At 34.3% G+C, this 21,859-nt stretch overlaps 2 protein-coding genes across 5 annotated transcripts; both read left to right on the top strand.

Moving 5' to 3' along the window:
* Positions 1-8,146: 8,146 nt before the first annotated feature.
* On the top strand, positions 8,147-11,314 carry glrx2 (glutaredoxin 2). Of its 4 annotated transcripts, XM_051094818.1 has the most exons (5): positions 8,273-8,431; positions 8,794-8,811; positions 8,918-8,981; positions 10,580-10,756; positions 10,876-11,314. In XM_051094818.1, exons 1-5 carry the CDS (start codon positions 8,379-8,381, stop codon positions 11,041-11,043), a joined length of 480 nt encoding a protein of 159 aa, XP_050950775.1. In that variant the 5' UTR covers positions 8,273-8,378; the 3' UTR covers positions 11,044-11,314. The 4 variants fall into 4 exon arrangements, with proteins under 4 accessions (XP_050950777.1, XP_050950776.1, XP_050950775.1 ...); XM_051094820.1 differs by lacking the exons at positions 8,273-8,431; positions 8,794-8,811 and adding an exon at positions 8,147-8,257; XM_051094819.1 differs by lacking the exon at positions 8,794-8,811 and having other exon boundaries at positions 8,271-8,431.
* A 2,248-nt stretch (positions 11,315-13,562) lies between these two features.
* uchl5 (ubiquitin carboxyl-terminal hydrolase L5) lies at positions 13,563-21,396 on the top strand. Its single transcript, XM_051094807.1, has 11 exons — positions 13,563-13,764; positions 17,593-17,656; positions 17,743-17,848; positions 17,938-18,063; positions 18,147-18,208; positions 18,301-18,431; positions 18,509-18,572; positions 18,651-18,753; positions 18,831-18,944; positions 20,691-20,789; positions 21,070-21,396. Exons 1-11 carry the CDS (start codon positions 13,689-13,691, stop codon positions 21,112-21,114), a joined length of 990 nt encoding a protein of 329 aa, XP_050950764.1. The 5' UTR covers positions 13,563-13,688; the 3' UTR covers positions 21,115-21,396.
* The last annotated feature ends 463 nt before the right edge of the window (positions 21,397-21,859 follow it).

Genomic DNA, 21,859 nt, shown 5'->3' with positions numbered 1-21,859 from the left:
TGCAAGGTTCACCTGTTGTATTTGCAGATGAGCTGTTGATGTGGTGTACTGTAATAATGTGCTATTTTTTAAAAGTAATTAGTGTTTGTTAAAGAAAACTTGTTTTTCAAGTAATTAGTGAGAATTGATGAACCCAGCTGTCTTTTTCCTGACCTGTGCAGTAACTTTACTTGCTTGTTATTGTTAATATGGCTTGATTTACTACACTGTAAAAACAAATCTTAAAATAATTTGTTACCCTGCTGCCTTAAAATTTTAAGTTCAGTTAGCTCAAATAGGTTTAGTCAACTTGAAATGTTAAGTTGTACTAAGTGACAACTTAGATATATGAGATGACTAAACAAGTTTGTTAAACTTAAAAGCTGGGTTTGTTACCCAGCTGTTTTAAATTTTTAAGTTGAATCAACTCAAATATCTAAGTTGTCACTTAGTACAACTTAACATTTCAAGTTGACTACACTTTTCTGAGTTGACTGAACTTAAAATTCTAAGGCAGCCGGGTAACAATTTTTTTTTTTTAAAGAAGTTCACTTCCAGAACAAAAATTTACAGATAATATCTGTAAATATTAATATCTAAATATCTTCAAATATCTCACACCATACACTGTAAAAAACAATTTGTTGAGACAACTTAAAGAAGTTCCGTTCCGGAACAAAAATTTACAGGTAATGTACTCACCCTGTTGTCATCCAAGATGTTCGTGCCTTTCTTTCTTCAGTCGTAAAGAAATTATGTTTTTTGAGAAAAAAAAAAAATCAGTAATTATCTCCATATAATGGACCTCAATGGTGCCTCCGATTTTGAACGTCCAAAATGCAGTTTAAATACAGCTTCAAAGAGCTCTAAATGGTCCCAGCCAAGAAAGAAGGGTCTTATCTAGCGAAACAATCAGTTATCTTCTAAAAAAAATTACAATTTATATACTTTATAACCTCAAACGCTCGTCTTGTGTCTTCTGCCTGAACACTGTTTTTTCCGGTTCATGACAGTTAGGGTATGTCGAAAAACTCCCATCTCATTTTCTCTTCCAACTTTAAAATCATCCTACATCACTACAGAAGTACCAACCTATTGTTTACAAATTAAACATGCAAAGAAGATCAAACACCCTTTATAAAAAAGGAAAAACAGCGATGTAGGACAATTTTGAAGTTGGAGGAGGAAATGAGATGGGAGGTTTTTTTTGTTGTTTTTTTTGCCTTTCAGAGTTCAGACGAGACTAGGTGAGCATCTGAGGTTAAAAAGTATATCAATTGTAATTTTTTTTAGAAAATAACCAATCGTTTCGCTAGATAAGACCCTTCTTCCTCGGCTAGGATCGTTAAGAGCCCTTTGAAGCTGCATTTAAACTGCATTTTGGACGTTTAAAATCGGGGGTCGTGTATATGGAGAAAAATCCTGAAACATTTTCCTCAAAAAACATACTTTTCTTTACGACTGAAGAAAGACATGAACATCTTGGATGACAAGGGGTTGAGTACATTATCTGTAAATTTTTGTTCTGGAAGTGAACTTCTTTAAGTTTACTCAACAAATTGTTTTTTACAGTGTATAGTGTGAGATATCTGGGAGATAATTTTCTGGGAGGTAATTTCTTGTTCATTTATGTTCTTTAACGGTGTAATTACAGTGTAGATTATTGAAAACTTGGACATGTTAAATCTGGGAATGTCTAGAAAAGTCAAGGAAATTTGTCATGGACAACTGGTATTTTCACTATGCTCTACTTTAGTTACCTAAATAGTAGTTTTTTTTTTTTTTTTTTTTTTTTTTTTACTTTTGTGAATATATATTTATTTAATATTATATTATTTAATATAATATATATTAAAACAAATGCTAAGTGTAATAAAATAAAATATCAAGGATTCATAGCTGCCATACAAATGGAAAAGTCATGGAAATTTGTGAACACTGCTCATTATTATTATTATTATTATTATTATTATTATTATTATAGTTGTTGTTGTGTCATAAAATACATTGAATTACAGAGGTCTGGTAGAATTTTCATGGGCACCCAAATTCATTTATTTATGCATGTATTTATTTATAAAAGTATTTTTTGCAGCCAGGATATGCATGTAAATTAGTAAGAAATCATCAAAAAGTCTTTTTTTCTGTTCTAAAAATACTTAGTTAGCTACCTATTTTTGTAAGTCAAGTGCAATTATTCCAATGATTTATAGCTGACATCCATATTTAAATTAAAATCACAAAGACTGCATTTTGTGGATTTATTATTTTTAACTGTGTCACAAAATATATTGAATTAATACTGGATCCATACTCAAATTTCTTTCTCTCTCTCTCTCTCTCTCTCTCTCTCTCTTTTTTTTTTTTTTTTTAACTGGCATTTTAAAAGATGTTCCTGGAATCCAAATGGAAATTCGCAGCAGTTTATAAAAACAAATTTTAAAAATCATTAAAAAAGCATAAACGACTAGAAAAGCCATGCAAAAATCACCGGAAATTATATAGTTATTATTTTTAATTGTGTATATCAAATTAATACTGGATCCCACTAGAATTTTTCCTTTCTTAAGCTTTTAAGGTCTGGAAAATTCATGTAAATTTGTATTATCTTAAAAAGTCATGGAAAAGTATTTTAGAGCAAAGCTAAAAATGTTGTATTACTTAGGCTACAATACTTTTTGCAAGTAAAAATTCCCCAAAATTTGAAGTGCAATAGCTATTCATATCTAATTCATACATTCATAGCTAACTTGTATAAAAAATATCTTTTAATAATCCTAGAAGGCCTACAGTATGCATCACAAAATGTAAAATGTCTTTAAATACTGGATTCTACTGAAACAGTTGCTTTTCTGAATTTTAATACTTGAATTTGAAGGCCTTTGACGTCACTGAAATGACTAATATCTTTAAAAATGTATGGATTCAATTGTTCATTTAATCGCTCCCATCTTTCACCCCATCAGTTATGACCCTGGCGTCTGTCTATTGTAAAAGTCTAATGCCCACCTGAAAGTGCAAGATGCGGCCTTTGAGACAAGCCCTTATGTGACAAAGTGCGGTAACCTTCTCTAACGAAATGCCACAGCTTATTGCCAAGACGAGTCTGTTGTACCTTCTTCGGGAGGAGACGTTAGTTGGCTTTGACAAGAGGGAGGAATCGCGGGCAGTTCAGTGAGGCGATACTTGAGAGATTATTGGAACGGCACCCTCTCCTCCTGTGAACTCAATTGAGGCGTCAGTCCATCACTGCGCCAAATCATTGAAGAGCCAAAGATGGAGCGTTTGCAAATGACACCAGGCCGATAAATAAAAAGATGTGCGCCTTTCCATCGGCGGGAACGCTTTTAATAAGGCAGTGAGTGTAATCAGTGGCTTCACTAGTGCCTGCCTCCGTATAGCCAGGCATGATTGTCCGCCAGGGACGGTGATTTATGAGGGCAGCCGCGGCAGCGGCTTCTTGCTTGATTACATGGCTGCCCGCAAATGCATGCAGCAAACAGATATTAAATCAGCGGGGCATATTCCGATGACACCGCACTGTAGGGAGCGTGGGCGAGGGGCGTCTGCTATTCGGTGTGGGCGGGGAATTGCGTTTCCAGTGGTTTTGATGAGTTCGCCGACGGCTCGGTCTATGGCGGTCATTACTTGTCATGAGACTGTAAATACTAAGGAGGGTTTTGCCATTACTGTGACATGTGGGTTACACGCGGACCCTTGATAATCGCTAGATGGGAAAAGGCCAAATGGAAAAAATTAAAGGGCCTCTGTATGGCGCAGAAAAGCGTGTGCTTTTGCACTATAAAGGCTTATAGATTTTTGTGTTCATTAAAAAGAAAACTAATAATTAATGATCATGGTCTAAAGCAGTGGTTCCTGAGTTTTTTTGTCTTGTATGGCCCCACGGGTTTATTAGTAACATTTTAGACGTGCAGCAAACCAGCAAAATATAATCTTTTTTTTTTTTGGTATTTTTGCTATTTTTTCTTTGATAGGACAGTAGAGACAGGACAGGAAGCAAGTGAGAGAGAAAGAGGGGTGGGTTCGGGAAAGGTCTACGAGGCAGGATTCGATCTTGGGACACCCAAAGCGCAAATGCACCATATGACGGCACGCTGCCCACAAAGCTATCGGCACCGACACAAGATGAAAATTCTGTCATTAATCACTTACCCCCATGTCGTTATAAACCCGTAAAAGCGTTGTTCGTCTTCAGAACACAATTTTGATATTTTGGATGAAAACCAGGAGGTCTGTGACTGTCCCATTGACTGCCAAGTAAATACCACTGTCAAGACCCAGAAAAGTATGACAGATGTCCATCTGATTGTCCATCTGCCATCAGTGGTTCAACCATAATTTTACGAAGCTATGGAAATACTTCATGTACGCAAAGAAGTCTCAAACAGTCACAAACACTCACGGTTTTCATCCAAAATATATTAAATTGCGTTCCGAAGACGAACTAAGCTTTTACAGGTTTGGAACAACATGGGGGTAAGTGGTTAATGACAAAATTTTCATTTTGGGGTGGAGTATCCCTTTAAGTTTCAGTTTTGACTTTAATATGATTTTGTCGTTACTAGGGGTTCATGCGCGTAGCCTATATCGTTACAATAGCCTGATCTCACGGTAATTCATACATATTTTACGAGGTGGCAAATTTGTATGAATTCGTATGACCTCACTCATACAAATTCATGATTTTAGCGAAAATATACGTATTTTACGAGTTGCACAATACGTATGGATTTGTACGAATGACGTACACCTAACGCCGTCACTGAAATCTTAAATTCGTATAATTGAGGTTGTGGGAATTTGTACGAATTAGCCACCATGTAAAATATGTTGGAACTGGTCGTGAGATAGCGTTGGTTAGAATAGTCACGTACCGGCGATCTCCACGTAAATCTGATCGTGCAGACCAAGCCGTAAGTCGTAGAGACTTGAAACTTGGAGGGATGGTAGTACTCACACTACCGACAACGTGACCCAGGCTCGCCCTAATCGGTCTGACGATGGCACTACAGCAACCAAAAGTATGAAATCGCTCATAACTCCTAAACCATTAGGCGCAGGCTCAAGTGTTTTATGTCACGCTGGACAAAATGCATGCCTCAGATTTAATCATGAGCCCAGTGAAATTTTTGGGTATTTTGGATTTAAAAAAAAACACAAAAAAAAAAAAAACTACTTTTGCGAACTAATCCTAGGTTTTTCGCCCGATCGGAACCAAACCAGTGCAGGAAGATTATCGAATATCAATAATTATCAAAAAACAGTTGAACTTTCGACATTCGAAAACGTTCGAAAGGGGCAGGGCCACTTTTAGTAAAATGCCTATAACTCCTGAACGGAATGAGATATCCTCGCCAAACTCAGAACACGTATGTAAGAGCTCAATCTGAAAAACATTTAAAAAACATGTCTGCGATTAGCCGACGAAGTTTGAGCACCTACTAATCAAGGTTAACTGAGGCCGATTGGAACAAAACTCTGTGAGCCTGTTTGACTCATGGGCCCAATTGTCTGTAAAAAATTGAAAGAAATTGGCCACTTGGGGGCGATATCGCATTTTTTGAAGGTGTGAATGATTGTACATTGCACGTTTTTTCGCACTTACACACGATATTCATATCATATGATAGAACTTCTAATTCCGGACAACTTTGCTTCTAGAACCACTGCTGTCAATCAAATCTTTGTTAAATGATTGAGAAGGTGTGAAAAAAACAACTTTTGCGAACTAGTCCTAGGTTCTTCGCTCAGACTGGAAAAAAGCACTGCAGTACAATTCTCTGGACTCTCTAGGTCAAAAATTATCAAAAAAAAAAGTTTAAATTTTCCCTTTGGGGAACTATAACAAGTCTTTTAGAATAGGGGCCTGTCCAAATATACCCAAAATCCTATAAAGCCTAAAAGAAAACTCAAAACTTCACGAAACCTGCTGAGCACATGTGACAGGTGATTCTAAACAAGCATGCAAAGTTTTAAATAGATCAAACCACAGCTGGTGCTGCAACAGTCATAAACTTAAAAAAAAAAAAAACATAATATTTCTATCGTAAATTACCTGGATTTGCCAAAAACCATTGATTTAGGTGGTTAAAGGCTTTCTACATAACTTCTTTTTTCAAATGTCCTTAAATACCTTAAAGCGCTTGAACCCCGGTAATCACTGCTTGCAGCTATATTTAATATTTAGCATTACAGAAAAGTTCACCCAGAAATTAAAACTGAGACTATCCAAGATGTAAACGATTTTGTTTCTTCATTAGAACAGGTTTGGAGAAATTTAGCTTTACATTACTTGCTCACCGATGGATCCTCTGCAGTGAATGGGTGCCGTCAAAATGAGAGACCAAACAGCTGATAAAAACATCACAACAATCCACAAGTAATCCACACCACTCCAGCCCATCAGTTAACGTCTTGCGAAGTGAAAAGTTGTGTGTTTGTAAGAAACAAATCCATCATTAACAGGCTTTTTTACTTCAAACGAGTCCTCTATAATATTGCTTCCTCCAGTAAAAAAAAAAGTCAAGTAGTCTGAATTAGAAGAGAAATATGCACAGATCAAGTCCAAAAAAGTTCTAAACAAATGCGTTGGTGGATTTTTGATGTGAGAGGAAAACAGAAGATGAACTTTTTCACTGAAGGAAGTGTTATTATGGATTTTGAATTCGTATTTTGGTCAGAAGCAACAGTTAAAACCTCTTATTGATGGGTTTGTTTATTACAAACGCACTGTTTTTCTCTTCACAAGATGTTAATTGATGGATTGGAGCTGTGTGGATTACTTGTGAATTACTGTGATTTTTCTATCAGCTGTTTAGACTCCCATAATAGGTCTTTCATAGGAACTGAACTGAACTCTTAGTTGGAAACTACAGTGAATCACAACAGAGGTCCTAGGACAGGTTTCGAAAATTTAAGACAACAAACTAAACTTTTCCTAAAGTGCGCCCTTAAGTATTATTACGAAAAAAGTGAAAGGTGAAGACACACTGCTCATCTTCTTTTAACAATATTAATGAATATGGAGGCCATTAAACTTTAAAATATATAAGCAATAAATAATTCAAAGTTTCTTTTTGTTTCAACTCTGCTGAAAGAGAGAAAGACGCAACCTCAGGCTACAGAACAAATTTATGGCCAGTTTTGTGCTGTAATATTTAATATTAAATTCCTCATTCTTGGGGTTTTTCAGAACATTTTGCTGTTGTCGCTAACAAAATAACCAAAAGATGGATAACTGTTGTTGTTGTTTAAAAAAAAAAAAAAAAAAAAAAGCGACAAGAACAGCCTTAATTCTTTTTGGTTAATTCATAAGATTAGGAGGTAGAAAAATCAATTCCCTTTTTTTCTTGCAAACGGCAATATGGCAGCTTTTGTGAAAACCAGAGATTAGGTAGCAGCATTAAATCACTTGTCAGAAAATGGGGGAACAGAAAAAAAAATGTATAACTCAGATTCCCAAGTAAAAAAATAAAAGTGTTGCTGTGTTGGTTCTGTGTCATGCATTTTACAGAATGGCATAGTGCCACCCTATGGATGCAAAACGACACTTCTCTCAGATTAACAAAAACGTAACTTTGAAGGACTAAGGTGTACACATAAATGTACAAAGCATTGGAAAAATAAACCTATACAAGCCCTTTTTTTAACGTAAGACTGGGTGCGGCTATTTGAATGTGGGTGGCTTCCGGTGTCATATCTGTACAAAACAAAGTTATGCTGCTTCATATTGCAAACTGGTATTTCTTATCACATTTCAATGTACTATCGTAATTATAAACACACTGGTTTGTAGCGCAAATAGTCTAGTTCTAGTTATTTACGTACAGCGGTCAATGAATGGAAGACTCGGGGGAAAAACAACTTAATATAGCTGATGTATATACACACTAAAGAGTCACGCCCCCCTGGCCCATTTCAGGAAATTAAAATTCGCCCTCATTTTCAAAAGTGAAACTAGCAGAAAACACAACAGACTCCTACAGTCAAGTGTACTGTAATCACGGGACATCTGTTACTTCGGGACATCTGTATGTCAGGTGCCCTCTGAATTACTACATGAAAATACATACCTTTAGTGTGCACATCTGCAATGCTACAAAATTATGAGAACTCGTTTTTGAGCCACTGTGGCCCCCTAGAGGAAAAAAGTTGTGTCTCATAACGTCTCATGATCTGGACAGGCTGGTAGCAAAGTATTCAGATGACCCGTGAAGGGCGGAGTTTTACGTCACATCAATGTGGTTCCGGTTAAGAGGTATGTATATGTGTTTTGGACTTTATAACGAAATAGAAAAAAGGCGTTTTATGTAACGTTTAAACCGGTAACGCGTGAAAGCTTTTTATTTATTAATCGTTATTTAAGTTACACTCCAGCAATGTTTACGAGAGGCTGTTTGTGCAGATCCAAACAGGCTTATCAGACTCTAAGGTCATTATGAGGATTATTATTATTAGATTATATAATTTAACATAATCGTGTTGATATTAAAATAAACAGTAACGTTAGGTGAAATCAACGCCATGCGTTGTGTTTGCCCCGGTCTGGACAGTAACGTTAACCTAGTTTGGGAGACTAAAGCCATATGCTGTATGGGGTCATTAAAGATTTAAATCCCCTTGTGTGGTTTTATCAGATTATAGTCTAGCTGTGTGATCCTAGTTAGTTACCTGATTCAGCAGGAAAGGAGACAGCAGTCCGAATATGACTGATTTAAACTGCCAGTCTAATTCTCTTGTATCTGCACTAACTGCATTTGCTTTCATTGTCTCTTCAACATGTCTTTTTTACAGACCGGTGATTATAACAAGGTTATCTTGACTTGTGTGTTCATCTAAGTTTGTTGTTGTGTAAATATTAATGTTGTTATGAGTTACCTTCCCTCAGTTTGAACCTAAATCCATGTTGTTTATCTAGAATGGGGAATTTCACGTCGGCAGCGCCTGGGTTGTCAACCTCAGCATGTACTCAGTTTGTCCAGGTAAGCTAATACTGGTTTGTTTCGGTTTATAGCCCTGATAGCACACATACATCTTGGAAACGTCAATCCAGATAGCACACGTACATCTGCAAGATGTCTGTTAAAGATCTGTTGATCTGGAAAGCATCTGCTGTGTACAAACATCTGGCAGACATCTTTAAGATGTCAGTTTTACATACATTTTAAATCAGAAACATCTTAAAGACATCTAATAGACGTCTATTTGACATCTGATAGGAAACGTCCAATAGACGTATTGCAGATGAGCAAACTACGTCTTGCAGATGTAAATGCAGACGTCAAATAGACGTCTCCGAGATGTATGTGTGCTATAAGAGAATTTACATCTGCAAGATGTTTTAGAGTGTTTGCTCATCTGTAATACGTCTATAGGACGTTTCCTATCAGATGTCAAAGAGACGTCTCTTAGATGTCTTTAAGATGTTTATCTTACAGACATCTTGCAGACGTACGTGTGCTATCTGGGAGTACTCTGAAAATTAAAGTCAAACTTAATTTTTTTAGTCATGATGTTTTTCTGTGAAACCTAAAAATTTCACACAGCCCACATCAATAATTCGTGAAGGAATCATTTAGAGCTTTGTGTGTGTGTGTGTGTGTGTGTGTGAACTGGATTAAATGATTAATTGAAAAGGTTTAACTTAAAAAGATTGATTCACCAATTAGAATAACAACTTCAAGGGATTGTCCACCCCACCAAAAAATTAAGCATTTGTCATCATTTACTCATGTTACATCATTTACCCTCATGTGGTTCCAAACCTGAAAGAACTATTTTGTTTAATCTAGGTAACGAAACAGTTTCAGTTTCCATCGACACTGAGTGGACTAAAAATACAATGGAGGTTGAAGGGAACTGAAATTGTTTGGTTACCAACATTCTTCAGCGTTTACATAAAATAGGGCTGCATGATTTACTTATAAAACATATAATATAAATAAAAGAAGCACAATATGGCTCAATGCAACCACCAAATCGCAACGGCTATGATTTAGGTAAAAAAGTAAATATGCTACATGTTTTAGAGTAAAGCATGGCACTGTGTTTTTTTTTTTTACACATGAGCAGCTCCAGTGTTTTCAGCAACTCAGAGTAGTTCAGTTCTCAGTAAATGCTACTTGTAATGATTTAGAACCAGCTGTTGTCAAAAAGCAAAACTTCAAGTGCTACCAGATGTTTTCTAAGTAAAAGATCAATGGCTTAACTATTGCTTAAGCCATAAAATATTTGTTTCATAATTTTATAGTTATTTTAATGTTTCAGAATTATTATATCATATATTTATTGTTTTTTTAAGTTTGTACTGTAATAAAACAATATTAACATTTCTTTTATATATATATATATATATATATATGAGATAATATATAATATGTTTTTATTATATATTATTGTTATTATTAATAATAATAATCTTGTCATATTGTACATTTTCACAACATTTTTGGCCAAATTGCACAGCCCTACAAACATGCACACCAGACCTGAAGGTTTTTTTTTTCATCAGAAAAATCACAATTTGATTTCTTTTACTTTTCTTACATTTTTTTTTTTTTTTTTTTTTTTTTTTTTACAGGATATTGTGTCCAGTAACTGTGTTGTGATATTCTCCAAAACCACGTGTCCATACTGTAAGATGGCGAAGAATGTCTTCAATGAAATCGGAGCTTCATATAAAGTTGTTGAACTGGATGAGCACAATGACGGTAGACGTCTCCAGGAGACCTTAGGGCAAATGACAGGTGCCAGAACAGTAAGTCTTGTCATTTATTTTAAATGTATAAAACATTTCAATTGCTTGATTTGCATTTTGCATGTGCTTGTTCTTGTCAAGATGGTGTTGTTAACCCATAATCCCTTTAACTCTTTCAGGTGCCAAGAGTCTTTATTAACGGGCAGTGCATTGGAGGAGGCACAGATACAAAACAGCTCCACCAACAAGGGAAACTTCTGCCTCTTATTGAACAATGTAGGCCGTGCTGTTTGAGTACCAGCCCCGAGGGCTCTGGCAACGCTCAATATCAACATAATCAGTCATAATGTTTTGTAATGTGTAATATTGTATTTGTTGGTCACCCTTGAACAGAAACAAAGGTTAAGTAGTTGTGTTTAAAATGTATGCTGCTGTCGGGACAAAAACGAACTGCCTGATTGATTGACACTGTTATGAGTATTGTTGTTTAGGGGTTATTATGCACTGTATGTTTATTTGTAAAATATGGTATTACACTAAGCATTTTGACCTGAGTTACGAAACCTCAGTATTATTTTATGTACAAAAATATTTAAAATAAAGTATTAAAGTCTTTTACAAAAACGTTGAAGTGTTCATTTTTCTGATGTAAGCACACAAACACCCACTGGTTTGAAATAAAACCTTATTTTTCGTCATTTGCGAGATATAAACTCTGACCTTCACACACTTTGAGTATACATCTTGCAAAAAAATGTCTGACTTCTTGGCTATAAACAGAATTGCTAGACAAAAAGCATGAATTGTAAGATCAAAAAGTCACAATTACCTTTTTATTTATTTATTTATTCATTTATTTATTTTTAACAGGCTTCCATAGAAATGTCTAGATACACTAAATGGTCAACCCTGTTGCTAGTCTGAAAGCCCTGTTAAGTCCTAACAAATGCATTAATTTAAATGTGTGTTGGCATAATATGGAGTTTAAATTAAATAAAATCCTATTTTTCATCATTTGCAAGATACAAACTCTGATCTTCAGACATTTTTTGAGTTTACATCTTGCAACTGCAAGGAAAATGTCTGAATTATCAACTATAAACTCAAAATTGTGAGAAAAAGTCAGAATTGTGAGATTAAACAGTCGCAATTACCATTTATGTATTTATTTAACAGGCTTTCATAGAAATGTCTAGATGAACTAAATTTTCAACCCTGTTGCTAGTCTGACAGCCCTGCTAAATCCTAATATATGTATTAATTTAAGCATGTGTTGACATAATATGGAGTTTAAATTAAACTTTATTTTTCCTTATCTGTGAGATATGAACTCTGACCTTCACACATTTTTTGGTTTACATCTTGCAATTATCAATCTTGAATTATCAACTATAAACTCAAAATTGCGAGAAAAAAGTCGGAATTGTGAGATTAAAGTCGCAATTACCATTTATTTATTTATTTATTAAACAGGCTTCTATAGAAATGTCTAGATAAATTAAATTTTCAACTCTGTTGCCAGTCTGAAAGTCCTGTTAAATCCTAATATATGTATTAATTTAACCATGTGTTGACATAATATGAAGTTTAAATTAAATAAAACTTTATTTTTCGTCATTTGCGGCATATAAACTCTGACCTTCACACATTTTTGGCTTACATCTTGCAACTGCAAGAAGTCTGAATTGTCAACTATAAATTCAGAATTGCGAGAAAAAAAGTGCCAATTGTGAGATTAAACAGTCGCAATTACCATTTATTTATTTATTTATTTAGGAGGTGTCCATAAAATGTCTAGAAGAACTAAACTGTCAACCCTGTTGCTAGTCTGAAAGCCCTGTTAAATCCTAATGAATGTATTAATTTAAGCATGTGTTGACATAATATGGAGTTTAAATTAAATAAAACTTTATTTTTTGTCATTTGCGAGATATAAACTCTGACCTTCACACATTTTTGGTTTACCTCTTGCAACTGCAAGAAGTCTGAATTATCAAATTCAGAATTGTGAGAAAAAAAGGTGTAAATTGTGAGATTAAACAGTCACAAGTACCATTTATTTATTTATTTATTTATTTATTTAGGAGGTGTTCATAAAATGTCTAGAAGAACTAAACTGTCAACCCTGTTGCTAGTCTGAAAGCCCTGTTAAATCCTAATAAATGTACTAATTTAAGCATGTGTTGACATAATATGGAGTTTAAATTAAATAAAACTTTATTTTTTTGTCATTTGCAAGATATAAACTCTGACCTTCACACATTTTTGCTTTACCTCTTGCAACTGCAAGTAGAAAGTCTGAATTATCAACTATAAATTCAGAACTGCGAGGAAAAAAGTGTCAACTGTGAGATTAAACAGTAGCAATTACCATTTATTTATTGATATACTGATTTATTTATTTAACTGGCTTCCATAAAAATGTCTAGAACTATACAACCCTGTTGCTAGTCTGAAAGCCCTGTCAAAACCTAATGCATGTATTAATTTAAGCATGTGTTGACATAATATGAAGTGTTTAAATTAAATAAAACTTTATTTTTCGTCATTTGCTAGATACAAACTCTGACCTTTACACAATTTTGTTTTCACATATTGCAACGATCAACTATAAACTCAAAATGGCGGGCTTCCATAGAAATGTCTAGATAAACTAAACTGTCAGCCCTGTTGTTTGTCTGAAACCCCTGTTAAATACTAACATATGTATTAATTTAAACGTGTGTTATATAATATGGCGTTTAAACGAACATTCAAACAATTCTTAACATAAATGTTGACTAATGAATGCAAAGAACGGCTCGAATACGCTCCTGGACACGTGGAGGCAGAAGCGCGCCTCACAATTCTCAGGCACCACGTGAAGCAGAAGAATGACGCATGTCGAAAGGAATGCCGGGAAAACGTCTGTATGTGTGAATGAGTCCCATTAGCCTCGTCTAACCGCTACACGAGCACAATTTTCTGTTTACAACAAGCAACATAATTTGAAATGGCGGGAAGCGCTGGGGAATGGTGTCTTATGGAAAGCGACCCGGGGGTTTTCACAGAGCTGATCAAGGGCTTTGGTGAGCACTCAGTATTACATACATTAGCTGTGCGTGTGAGCCGCTATAGTTTTGCTTCAGTTCAGTGATTTTGAATATCAGTATATCAGATTTGTTGTTCATAAAAGATAAGATCGTCAGCCTGCAATGTGGTTTAAAAGCCATGTAATTCATTGTATTCATTGAATGGCTCAGCGCATGAGTCAGCGCTGCACTACACTTGTTAATTAATGCAGAATGACAGCTGCCTCACATTTCTGCTCTTCTGAACCTGTCTAAATGTCAGAGGACTTGTTGAAAAAAGTAGTGAGCAGCCTACCCAGACTTCTTCGAGGTATTTAAATACTGAATCAAACATTCAGAGGCAGCAGGAATGAAGATTAAGCGATTAGATGAATCATAATTTAGATTATTCATAATTGTAATGATGCTTTTAGAAAATAAGATACAGTATGTGTTGCGTCACTTACGTTATATAAGCAGTTGATTCAGTATATTTAGGCTTTATTTGCACGCTTCACGTTTTCTGGCGGCATTGTGGTTCTGTTCGAACATTGACCTAAGTATATTTGGACACGTTATAAACATTCAATTCAGATTTTTGGGGACATTATAGGTGCTTTCAGCCACTTTACTAAATATGTTTGGATTTTATTTGCGTGTTCTAAACATTCTTATTTATGTGAGGATCTTTTGCGTTCGAACATTCGATTCAGTGTTTTGAGAATTCGAACATTTGCGTGTTCTAAACAGTCAGTTCATTTTCATCTGGATATTATGCATGCAAACATTTGAATTCAGTATATTTGTGAATCATTTGAACACTACGAACATTTGATTAGTATTTTTGTGGATGTGGGTCCGTTCAAACATTTGATTCAGTATGTAGACATCATTTACAAGTTCCAAACATCCCTGATAGCGCACGTACATCTCGGAGACGTCTGTTTGACGTCTGCGTTTACATCTGCAAGACATATTTTTTTTTAGAGCGTTTGCTCATCTGCAATACGTTTATAGGACATCTCCTATCAGATGTCAAATAGCCATCTATTAGATGTCTTTAAGATGTTTATGGTTTAGAATGTTTGTAAAACTGACATCTTACAGATGTCTGCCAGATGTTTGTACACAGCAGATGCTTTCCAGAGCAAGTGATCTTTAACAGACATCTTGCAGACGTACGTGTGCTATCTGGGATTCGATTAATATTTTTGTTGACATTATAGTTGCATTTAAACGTATGATTTAGTATGTTTGGACATCATTTGCATGTTCTGAAGATTGAATACATTTTTTCTGTGGACATTGAGTTCAAAAATTTGATTTTTTTTTTGTTTGAGTATCATTTGTGAGTTCTAAAGGTTTGCTCAAACATTCAATTCATTATAAGCAGACATCATTTGAGTGTTTTAAACATTTGATTCATTTTCTTCTAGATATTATGCATGCAAACGTATTCAAACGTATTTATGCAAATGTATTCAAATAGAAAACCGTTATTTTAAATAGAAAACGTATTTTAAAATGTTACTGTTTTTGCCGTATTTTGGATCAAATAAAGGCAGGCTTAATGAGCAGAAGAGACTTCTTTAAAAACCATTAAAAATCTTACTGTTTAAAATCTTTTGACTGGTAGTGTATAAGAATAATCAGCCTACAGGCCCAAAATATTGCCAGTCTTGCAATTCTGTCAGAAAATGCAACACTTTTCTCAGAAAATTGTTGCAGTTGCAAATGTTTTGGTATTCACATGCTTATTTTTTTGTTGTTTGCATTAGAACAACACAAAAAAACAGAGAGAAGAAAAGTAAAATCTGATACAATTCCACACAGAACCCAAAAAATGCACTGGACAAAATTATTGGCACCCTTAACTTAATATTTGGTAGCACCCCCTTTGGAAAAAAAATAAATCAGTCACTTTCTGTAACCATGAATGAGTTTCTTCACCTCTCTGCTGGAATTTTGGACCACACTTCTTTTGCAAACTGCTCCAGGTCATTCAGATTTGAAGGATGCCTTCTCCCAACTGCTGTTTTGAGATCTCTCCACAGGTGTTCTATGGGATTCAGATCTGGACTAATTGCTGGCCATTTCAGATCTCTCCAGCGCTTTGTTTGTAACCATTTCTGAGTGCTTTTTGAAGTGTGTTTCGGGTCATTGTCCTGCTGAAAGACCCATGACCTCTGGTGGAGACGCAGCTTTCTGACACTGGCCACTACGTTGCACCCCAAAATTCTTTGGTAATCATCAGATTTCATGATACCGGTCATGATAGAACATCTTTGAACCTCCACCATGTTTGACTGTAGGCACTATGTTCTTTTCTTTGAAGGCCTCATTTATTTTTCTGTAAACAGTGCCATGATGTCTTTTACCAAAAACCTCTACTTTTGTCTCATCTGCCCACAGTACGTTCTCCCAGAAGGATTGTGGTTTTGTCACATAAGTTTTGACAGACTCCAGTCTTGCTTTTTTATGCCTTTGTGTCAGCAGTGGTGTCCTCCTGGGTTTCTACTATAGCGTCCCTTTTCATTCAGATGGCGACGGATAGTGTGAGCTGACACTGTTGTACCCTGTGTCTGCAGATCAGTTTGAATTTGTTTGGAAGTTAATCAGGGTTCTTTATCCACCTTTCGAACAACGCTGCGTTGTAATTTTTCATTAATTTAGCTCTTCGTCCACGTCCAGGGAGGTTAGCTACAGTGCCATGGGCTGTAAACTATCTTGATGATATTGAGCACAGTGAACACAGGAACATTAAGATCTGTGGAGATGGACTTGTAGCCTTGAGATTGTCCATGTTTTTCCACAATTTTTTCTCTCAAATCCACAGACAACTCTCTACACTTCTTTCTTTTCCCCATGCTCAGTGTGACACACAACACAAAGGTTGAGACAACTTTTCTCCATTTTAACTGGTTGTAAGTGTGATTACTGTATCGCCCACACCTGTAACTTGCCACAGGTGTGTCTAAATACAAATTACAGGAGCATCACATGCTTGAAAAGCAATTACTACTTACAATTTTGAAAAGGTGCCAATAATTTTGTCCAGTCCGTTTTTGAGTTCAGTGTGAAATTGTATCAAGTTTGACTTTTCTTCTCTGTTTTTTTGTGTTGTTGCAAAAACAATAAGCATGTGAATACCAAAAAAAAAAATTTGCAATTGGAACAATTTTCTGAGAGAAGTGTTGCATTTTCTAACAGAATTGCAAGGGTGCTGATATATTTTGACTGTAGATATTAATATTATTAAGGTGAGTCTGAGATTCTTGTTTATTTGACAGTGATTTCACATCTGTTGTGAGCATTCCTGGCACTTTCTCTGAGGCTTTTTTTAAAAAATATCGTTCATGTCGACCAAAATTAGGTATATCACGCTATCAATTTTGGCCATATCGTCCAGCCCTATTCCAAACGTAAAATTTGTGAAAATTGTGGTGCGTTCGTACATTTGATTAAGTATATTTGGGCATCATTTGCATGTTCTAAAGATTCCGGTTCATATTTTGAACCAGCACGAAAACATTTGAACATTTGTTACAGTATATTTAGGCATCATTTGCATGTTCCAAACATTCAAATGATCATTTTGCGTGCGTAAAATGTGCATCATTTGCACATTCTGACCATCTAATTTTATTTATTTATTTACTTATTTTGAGCATTCGTTTTTGGACCAGCAATGGTGTAATCAAACATTAGATTCAGGGTTTTTAAAATGATTTCATACTGGTACATTTAAAAAAAATATATATATATATATAAGCGTCATTTGTACGTTTTCATCTCAGCAATGAATTATTTGAAAGTCCTACACTAACATCTCTGTTGTTTCATTAGGGTGCAAAGGTGCACAGGTTGAAGAGATATGGAGCATGGAGCCAGAAAACTTTGAAAATCTCAAGTAAGCAACATCCTTGATTGATTTATCATATCCAGTATCTCTCCAGTGTTTAAACCGCAATTGAATATGCATGTAAATCATTTCAGGCCCGTTCATGGTCTGATTTTCCTCTTCAAGTGGCAACCCGGTGAGGAGCCAGCGGGGTCTATAGTTCAAGACTCAAGGCTGGATCAGATCTTCTTCGCCAAGCAGGTGCTCAATTACACATTTCATCAAATCCAGCAAACTGCTACCAAAAAAAGATGATCTGGAAATTAACATTCGCAAACGTACCGTTTCAGGTCATCAACAATGCCTGTGCGACCCAAGCGATCGTCAGCGTGTTGTTAAACTGCACACATTCCGATATGCACCTCGGAGAAACGCTGACAGAATTTAAAGAGTTCTCGCAGAGTTTTGATGCTGCGGTAAGTTGGTGCACATTTAATTTTAATGGGTGTTTTTAATTGTTATAGTTTATTAAGCTTTTTTTGTGTTTTTTATGTTTAAGATGAAGGGTCTTGCTCTCAGTAACTCTGAAGTGATTCGACAAGTTCACAACAGCTTCGCCAGGTTATTTTTTACTTGCTTTTGTGAAGCTTTTCTTCTTTTTTACTGTATAATAAATCTTATGACTTTGGGAAACTGTCTTTTTTTTTTGGTAGACAACAGATGTTTGAGTTTGACGCAAAGTCTTCGGCTAAAGAAGAGGATGCTTTTCATTTCGTGAGCTACGTTCCTGTTAACGGCCGACTTTATGAGTTGGACGGACTTCGTGAAGGACCCATAGATCTGGGTAGGTGCAAACAATTGATTCACTTTTTTTTTTAAGCAGTTGTTGGGTTTTTTTACATGTTTTCGTCACTTTCTCAGGTGCTTGTAACCAGGATGATTGGATCAGTGCTGTACGGCCCGTGATTGAGAAAAGAATACAGAAGTAAGCGTCAAGCTGATGTAATTTAGTTTGAGTTGATGATTTTTTTATTAAAGCATTTCTGCTTTTGAATCCGTCCAGATACAGCGAGGGTGAGATTCGATTCAACTTGATGGCCATCGTTTCAGACCGCAAGATGATTTATGAGAAGAAGATCGCTGAATTGCAGGCCCAGCTCACAGAGGTGAGATCTTCTGACTGTGTCAGATGTGGGAAGGACAGAATGCTGATGGTTTTTAAAGACGTTTCTGCTCTTTGAAGGAAGAGCCGATGGACACGGACCAGAGTGGAAACCATCTCAGCTCTATCCAGTCAGAGATCGCCAAGTATCAGCTCCTGATCGAAGAAGAGAACCAAAAGCTTAAAAGATACAAAGTATGTACATGTGTTTTCTATCACATATGAGACTTTGAAAAGTAACGTATTAATAGCGAGATATTAAGAATATTGTTGATATTAGTAACTCAACTTTTCTTTATTTTTAGTTAATGTTTTCTTTGAGCCTTTAAAAACAAGAACATTCACTTAATAGTTTTTCTTATTATTAATTTGGCCTTTAAAAGGCTATATTATAAATTACTACAGTGCATTATAAAATATAACATTAGAATTAATTAAATGTATTTATTAGTTAATATAATATAACTATTATTATTATTGTTGTTGTTGTTGTTTTCCTCATTGAGCCTTAAAAAGTTACTTATGCATGTTATAAAATATCACATAATGATAATACTAATAATAATAAATCTTCTTATCAAACTGTCCTTTAAAATATTAAAAATATTTGTATTATTATAAATTAGTGTAATGCGTTATAAAATAAAACTGTTATTATTTAAATATATATTTATTAATATTAATATAATAAATATAAAACATTGTTAATATTATTAAATTATATTTTCCTCATTGATCCTTTAAAGTAGTTAAGCGTGTTATAAAATGTCACTTAATAATAATAATCATAATAATAAATATTCTTCTGCCTATTATTTTTTTATTATTTTGTACTAAATTAGTACAATGCATTATAAAAGATAACTTTATTAATAAATATACATTTATTGTTTAACATTAAGAAAATATATAATATTAATATTACTGTTTTTGTTTTCCTCATTTATCCTTTAAGAGATAACCTTTATATTATGTACGTTATAAAATGACTTTATAATATTATTTTGCTAATTTGTTTTAAAAAGCTATATAATAACAATAATAATAATAAATAAAAATAAATAATTTGTTAGGTATAAATATCACTCTTATAATAATCGTAATAATAATAAGATTATTATTATTATTATTATAAGTATTATTAAAAACTAAAGTTGTAAATGTCACTAATAATATTAATAATAGTAGTAATAATATTTCTTAAGTTATACAATCACTCTGATAATAGTAATAATAGTAAGATTATTATTATTATTAAAAGTATTAGAATTTTTAATAACTTTATTATAAACTAAAGTTGCTGTAAAAATAATGTAACTTAATAATAATAATAATAATAATGATATTAACAATATTAATAATAATAATGATGATAATAATAATAGTAATTTCTTAAGTTAGAAATATCACTCTTATAGTAATAGTACGATTATTATTACTGTTGTTGTTATTAAAAGTATTAATAAACTTGTTAAAGTTGCTTATGTCACTAACGTAATAATAATAATAATAGTAATAATAATAATATAATGTATTAATAATTGTTTTAAGTTTTCATGAAATATCACTTAATAAAACTTTTCAAAATTATTATTATTATTATTATTATTATTATTTGAAAATCTGGTATCTGAGGGTGTAAAAAAAAATCTAAATATTGAGAAAATCACCTTTAAAGTTGTCCAAATGAAGTTCTTAGCAATGCATATTATTATTCAAAAAAGAAGTTTTGATATTTATGGTCGGACATTTAAAAAATATCTTCATGGAACATGATCTTTACTTAATATCCTAATGGTTTTTGGCATAAAAGAAAAATTTTGACCGATACAATCATTTGTTGGCGATTGCTACAAATATACCCGTGCTACTTAAGACTGGCTTTGTGGTCTAGTGTCACATATATATTTTACTTATTTGATTTTTATTTATTTTTTTAAGATTGAGAACATTAGAAGGAAGCACAACTACCTGCCCTTCATAATGGAGTTATTGAAGACATTGGCTGAATATCAGCAGCTGATACCACTAGTGGAAAAGGTGAGTCCAGTCACAGCAGTGCGTTTGAGAGCGACTCTCATCACACCACTAGAGGGCAGTGCTGTTACATTATCTCGACTTCACTGTCAAGCTTGCAGTCTGTTGTTCTCTTGATAATTAGATTTGCATGAAGCCTTACAGCTAATAAGGTGGTGAACTTTGAAGTGTATTATGCTAAAATTAAAACACTTTTAAAATAACCATGCAGGAATTCCAAATCTGAATAGAGTTTAAGAGGTTGAATCCAAAATTGTTTTCTCCTCTCTGCTTGTTTTTTTAGGCAAAGGAAAAACAAAGTGCCAAAAAAATACAAGAAGCCAAGTAACTCCACATTGTTAGACCCGGTTTAATTTTATGCCACGGAATATCTTGATGTGCATTTGTCTTCAGTATCCATAAAAGGAGCACCTGGAAGTGAAGTCTTACTGTCATTTCCTTCATGTCTGTGCATGCATGCGACGATATGTTCATATAATGTCTTATTTTCATATAAATTTCATTTGTTCAGTAATAGTGTTGTTTCATGTTTCTTTTCTGGGTAAAAGATGATAAATGAGTCTTAAATTGCTGTAATATACTGTACATTAAAGCACTAATTTATCTATTATTCTCTTATCTATGACCTATTAATAACGAACATAATCAGAATGGATAAATTGAATTTAAGTTACACAAACGTGAGAAGTCTCTTCTGTTGGTAACAGTTAGAAAGAGAAATATTTTAAATTATGATGTATGCTAAAATCTGCATTAATGACCCATGGAAAACGTCTTCCTGTCTGTTGAGCGACGTCAAACTGCCTTTTGTTTTCAAAGAACTGGGTTGCTTTACATGGCAGTTTCGTGATTTTCATGTTTGTGAATAGAGCTGGTTTTTGTCCTGATGTTTCCTGTCATCTGGGATGTTTAATTTGGGAGTGTGACGCAGACTCACATGGGCAGACAGACTGTGGTCGGGCTTGTTGTTCCAACCGTAGCAACCAGTATCAATAATGCATCTCGATTTGCATGTTTACGTTCCTCAAAAATGGCACACTAGCTATTCAATACGGTTTTTATGCTAAAGAAAA

This window comes from Labeo rohita, chromosome 22 (genome assembly GCF_022985175.1).
Source record: "Labeo rohita strain BAU-BD-2019 chromosome 22, IGBB_LRoh.1.0, whole genome shotgun sequence".
In the NCBI taxonomy this organism is placed as follows: domain Eukaryota; kingdom Metazoa; phylum Chordata; class Actinopteri; order Cypriniformes; family Cyprinidae; genus Labeo; species Labeo rohita.
Note: the sequence above shows the minus strand (reverse complement) of the source record. Positions and strands in the feature narration are given on the sequence as shown.